This window comes from Raphanus sativus, chromosome 5, assembly GCF_000801105.2.
Source record: "Raphanus sativus cultivar WK10039 chromosome 5, ASM80110v3, whole genome shotgun sequence".
Classification (NCBI taxonomy): domain Eukaryota; kingdom Viridiplantae; phylum Streptophyta; class Magnoliopsida; order Brassicales; family Brassicaceae; genus Raphanus; species Raphanus sativus.
The window spans coordinates 7,112,322-7,118,321 of record NC_079515.1 but is presented as its reverse complement, the minus strand read 5'-3'; the positions used below and the strand labels follow the sequence as shown (position 1 = coordinate 7,118,321).

Below are 6,000 nucleotides of genomic sequence, written 5' to 3'. Positions count from 1 at the left end.
TTTTGGAGTTGTAAAATTTCTTTAACACAAAATATTCAACGAATCAATGTTGATGAAGTGAAACCCTCGTTTTATAATTCTCAAAAACTGCTTAAAGTGAAAGATATAAAAGAGATTGATCCTTGCCGCCAATATGTTACGATGTTGATGCAAACTAAATGTAACGCAAAGAAGAAAAGAAAAAATACAAAGGCCAAGCCTATAACAGGTGATATGTTCATAAAATAAAATATAAGTCCAGTTCGTTAATTAATCAAGCGACATTCACCTTCAAAAAGAACGATAAAATTAAGAGAAATATAAAAATATTTAAAGACTAATGCCGTTTTCTTCTTTTGCGTCCTTCTGTCAAAAACTCTACGGTACCCTGTTGGATTTGAACCAAGCTTGGAACGTAATTGTAAATATGTGGCGTCCATACCTGGTCTCTATGTTCCCTTATGGGGATTTTCAAGAATCGATTGTCCTCTCCAACAAGGAATACCATCCCCGTATTAGATGTATATTCAGGATCGCATAACACGGCCGCTTTCTTCTCCTCGTCGATGAAGAAACTTGTCTCACTTGAAATAAGCTCACGAGGAATACTGATCTTATATAGATCCACTGATAAAAACTTGGTCCCCGGCACAAGTTTGGTCTGATCAATCTTATCATCTGTCGTCATCAATATCGCAATCTGTGTTGGATGAGAAATACTGCTATACAATACTGCCAGTCTTTCTTCTCTAACAACTGAGAGAGCTGTAGGACAAGAATCAACACCGATGTTCGAAAAAGGAATACTAATCTCTCCAAATCTCTTTGTTGAAAAATGAAAACTACGTAAGACATATTGTTTCTCTTTATCGAGGACAATCCAATAAATATTCCCCTTTAATGATACGCCCTCTGAAACTATGTAGCTGTATTTGGGAGTAACGTTATTAAGATTCTTCCACGAATGAGACCCAAAATCATAGATTCCATACTCAACAACTCCAACGTTTCTGGCAGGGCTACCCCTGCTGCACCTCAAGATTTTATAGGTTTTGTTATTATCGTATCCAAGAACAAAGTTGGAGTTAGTATTGTAACGATCACTGAATGGGATCCACCTTATTTGGCCAGTACAAGGGTTCCAGATCACGAGTTTAAAGTCCAAGGTGGTGCATAACAATAACCCGTCACAGTGAAATATTTTACATACCTTGAATTTTTCTGGATTATTGAAAACTATAAGGCTCATCAACTTGTGTGGATCAACAACGTTGGTGTGAATTTCATGGAGATTTACATTCATTGAATAAACCTTTAAATTATTCAACATGAGAACCAGATGCTGCTTTGCTGCTTTATCAGAGTGCTTCTTGATGAACTCCTGATCTTTGAATAAAGCGTTCCATCGCTTGCAACTAAACCGTAATCGTCTCAAAGATGGCGCCGGAACTCTAGAAAGTATTTCATCTTCCAGATCCCAGGGTAGAGGAAGTAATCTTGATGTTTCTCTTGTCATCTCCAAGGTGTTTTAAGAAAGCAAGAGGTGGCTTGTTTATTAGGGTTTTTGACTCTCACGTTTGTCCTTCCCAGTTTTATATGTGCATACTTTAATGGGAGAATTGGAAAAAAGAAACACTTTAAATTTTTGTTTGTCCATTTAGGATTTTTCATACTTTTGGCAATTCTGAACATGTTTTACCCTTCGTTCATGGAAAAAATAGTAAACATAACTTTAAAAATGTAAAAAAATATGAAAACTATTAAAAATATAGGTATGACAATATATATGTTTAAAATTATTTTTTTTAAATGGGGAATCATATTTTATTTTGTCTTCTAACCTAGGTTAGAATACAAATTCTGGTAGTCTACTTCTTTTAGAAATCAGATACTAATTTTTATACATAGATATATCCTGGGTATATACCGTAAACTAAAATTTCTTCTACCTTATATCTGAGGTAGAATTTGTTACGTTACAATCTAGCAACATGTCTTCAGTCTACCTGCAGCTATATAACGATATATAGCCTCAACTCTATGTTGTATCTTACGTAGTTTTTGTGTCATATAGTCTTCTACTTTTTACCTTATATGACGTCTAAGGAAGAATAGGCTTCCCACGTATTGTACTGTGTTCTGGGTGAGGTAGAATACGTATTCTAATCAAATCCGAAAAATATGGAAACTTCCATTTTCGATTATAGATATTTTCCTAAATCTACTCTAAAAATCTGAGAGAATATTTTGTAGACACCCCACGTTTTTCTCCTCCTCCCATATTTCCGTTCTTTTCATTCTGTGTTTCTCTTTTCTTCATCGCCCTATCTTTTTTTTTCTCCATCAACAACATGGTTACAATCCATGTTAAATCTCGTGAATGGATGCCCAAAGATCTTTCTCTCTTTCGTACTCTGTATCTCACTCTTCTTCATCTTATATTTTATAAGCTTTTACGAATGTATATAGTATAAATACAGAGGATGCATATATAAGCAATGATTTACGCCGGTTCATATGGTAAGTGGTCGTCGTATTGCTCAAATAACCTGAGTTCGAACCCTCCTCTTTACCTTTTTGTCTTATTTTTTCTTTTTTTATTTAATGAAGGGCAAAATAATAAATTGCATATCGTCTTCTCCATATTGACCTGCTATTATCTGCTTCCAAAAATGGCGGTTTCAATTTTTTTCTCAGCTTTTTCATTAGTTTCGTTATTATTGTACTTAAGTTAGTTGAAACTTTATAGATCTAACTCATATAATCTATTTTCAACACAAGATAGAAAAGAAACAATTTTTTTTCACTTTCTGTTTTTTTTTTTTGCCTTCTGAATTTGATTGATGAAACTGAAAAAAAATACTAGATGAAATACAAACCGATAAAAACAAAAACAAAAAGGACAAACACTAAAACCCCACAAGAATGCTTCAGATTTTTAACCTCTCTGTCAAGGAAAATAAAAACATATGGGATCCCCTAGTCTATATTTGATAAGTGATTTGCCACATGTCTTCTCTACAATCGTTTTCACAAAAAGAATTGTGACGTGGCTATTAAGATTGATGACATGTCATACGGTTAAATATGACATGGACAATTACATTTAATGCTAATATATATTTTTGGAAATCTTTTTAGAATATGGCAATAACTCATATATTACATTTAATATTGATTTATATTTTTGGTAAACTTTGTAGAATATGGTAATAACTCATAAATCATCACTAAAATAAATATATTCAAATATGATATTTTGAATTTCGAAATATTATATAATTTTTCTTTTATAATAATAAAAAATTTATTATCTAAAATTTTCTAAATTTTCTGAATTAAAAAAATAAATCGTAATATCATTAGTTTCTTTTAAATATCTACAAATTATATAAATATTATTTAGTTTTAAATTTTGATAACTATACAATTTTATATGATTTTTAGTAATTTTGTACAAGTTGATTTAATAATTTAACCAAATGAAATAAATAATTTTTTTAATCTAAGATTTTAACTTTATATATATACATATATATTCTTAAATATCATTTAAAATAAAAAAAATTCTCTTAATTTTATGCTTAATTAATGATATTTATATTAATTATTAGTCAAAATAATAAAATATATAATATTAATAAATTACATTTTAAAATACAAAATTTAACTTTTAAAAAATTCATCACTACACATGGTGCATGAAAACACCTAGATTAATAATTGTGACATAGCTACTAAAATTGATGACATGTCTTATAGATTAATATGACATGGACAATTATATTTAATGTTAATTTATATTTTTGATAAAAAATTTAAAATATGGTAATAACTCATATATTATATTTATTATCGATTTATATTTTTGGACTTTTTAAAAATATGGCAATAACGCATAAATCATCATTAAATAAATATATTCAATTATGGCATTTCAAATTTTGAAATATTATTTAAATTAAAAATATTTCAAAATATATACATATTTTTAGAAAATTATAAAATTAAATCATAAAATCAAATTAAATCGTAAAATCATTAGTTTCTGATATATATTTACAGATTTTATAAACATTATATAATTTTAATTTTTGACAATTCTGAATTTTACATATTTATTTAATATATTTAATGAAAATAAATAGATAGAAAAATCTACCTAAGATTATAATTTTAAATATATACATGCAATTCTTAAATATAATTCAAAATAAACAAATTGGTTTTATCTTAATTTTAATATTCAGTTAAATCAAATTTATATTAAAATATTGATAAAAAAGAAAATTTATAATATTAATAAAAAATAAATATAATTTATATTTATCTTTTAAAAAATATTTTAAAATTCTTTTACTGCACATGGTGCAGGAAAACACCTAGTAAAAATATGAAGCACAAGCCAAGCCGAAGCAATCGAACAAACTGACCCAAAACAGCACCTTCTGAAACAGAAAACTAAAAAGAAAACAACTCAAGATCTGTAGATCTAAAAATTCAATCCCCAGAATTTTTAGATCTGTTAAGAAACAAAGAGGAGATGATGAGAAAAGTGAAGAGGAAATAAAATACAGGGGACGAGTCATTCCGGTGGCGGCGAAGAACGTCCACCAACAAAAAAATCAACGAAGGCTGGCGGCTGTTCTTGAGCTCTCCAACTTTTTATGTCACGCAATACATATATTTACTTTCTGGTTTTACTATTTTTCCTTTTTACAAAAGCTTAAATAAATTATGAAATAATAAAGTTAATTTGGTTAATTAAAGGCATAAATGGTATTAAAGAGAATATAAATCCTATTTACCCAAATAATCCTCTACAAGTTCTATTAGGACAAACTTAAGTTAAAAATATCTCTTCTTTCCAATTTTCCCTACTTTAATTAGCTTCAAAAACAATTTTAACATTAGTTTTCTGTTTTCTTTTATGGATTAAAATTGAAGGAATTTAGGTTAAGTTGTTGGTGGTTCTAAAGATTTGAATGTTAGTTTTAGAGATTTATATATTAAAATAGAAATCATGACTTCTTTCATGTGTGATTTTTTTAATTTAGACAATCCTTTAATTTTTATTAAATGTATTTTATTAAGACTAATAATATATAGAATCTTTTAACTACTTTAATCATATTATCTTTTGATATCTTTTCATTTTAAATATAAATATATATTTTAAAAATTCTAACAAATCTTTTTAAAAGATTTTAACAAGATATTAATTTTCAAACATTATATGTAAATATCTTCACTAACTTTGAAATTAATTATGAGATATTATTATACATTAATATATTTTATAAAATTAAAAATATAAATCTAATCTTATTTATCTATTGTATAATCATAATCAATCATTGTAAGAGAAAATTATTATATCGAGGTAAATATGATAAATTATATTAAATTTTTAAATTTTTAAATTTTATTTTCTTAAGTATTTATGTTAAAAATATAATAAATTGGTAAAATGGGTTAACATTAGTAAAATATATAATACATTTATAAAAATTGATATGTATTTCGTTAAATCTAATAATATTAGATATTTTAATCATGATATCTTTTACTTTTAAATATAAATATTTATTTTTAAAAATATGTTGAAAAATTTATGTAGATATAACAATATCTTAATTTTCAAAAAAATTATGTAGATATTTCAACTAATTTCTTAATTAGCAATGAATTGTTATTATACATTAATATATATTTAGTTATCATTTATAAAATGAAAAAATAAAAAATTATCTTGTTTTTGTCTATTTTATAATAATAATTAATTTTAAATTAAAATTTATATTGAACTAATACGATAAAGTTATATATATTTGATAAATTTATAAATTTTATTTTCATAAATATAAATATTTATGTTAAAATTATAATACGATGACATAACGACTTCACATTCGGAAACTATATAACTTTATATATACAATAATATATTATCTAAAATGAATAAACATAGAAAAAATATTGCTAATAAAAATTCAGTTTTGAAGATTGGCGGGTCAAAAT

General features: G+C 26.1%; 1 protein-coding gene across 1 annotated transcript; it reads right to left on the bottom strand.

Moving 5' to 3' along the window:
* Positions 1-203: 203 nt before the first annotated feature.
* LOC108832073 (putative F-box protein At3g17500) lies at positions 204-1,570 on the bottom strand. Its single transcript, XM_018605561.2, has one exon. The coding sequence runs from the start codon at positions 1,493-1,495 to the stop codon at positions 317-319; it is 1,179 nt and encodes a 392-aa protein (XP_018461063.2). The 5' UTR covers positions 1,496-1,570; the 3' UTR covers positions 204-316.
* Positions 1,571-6,000: the final 4,430 nt, after the last annotated feature.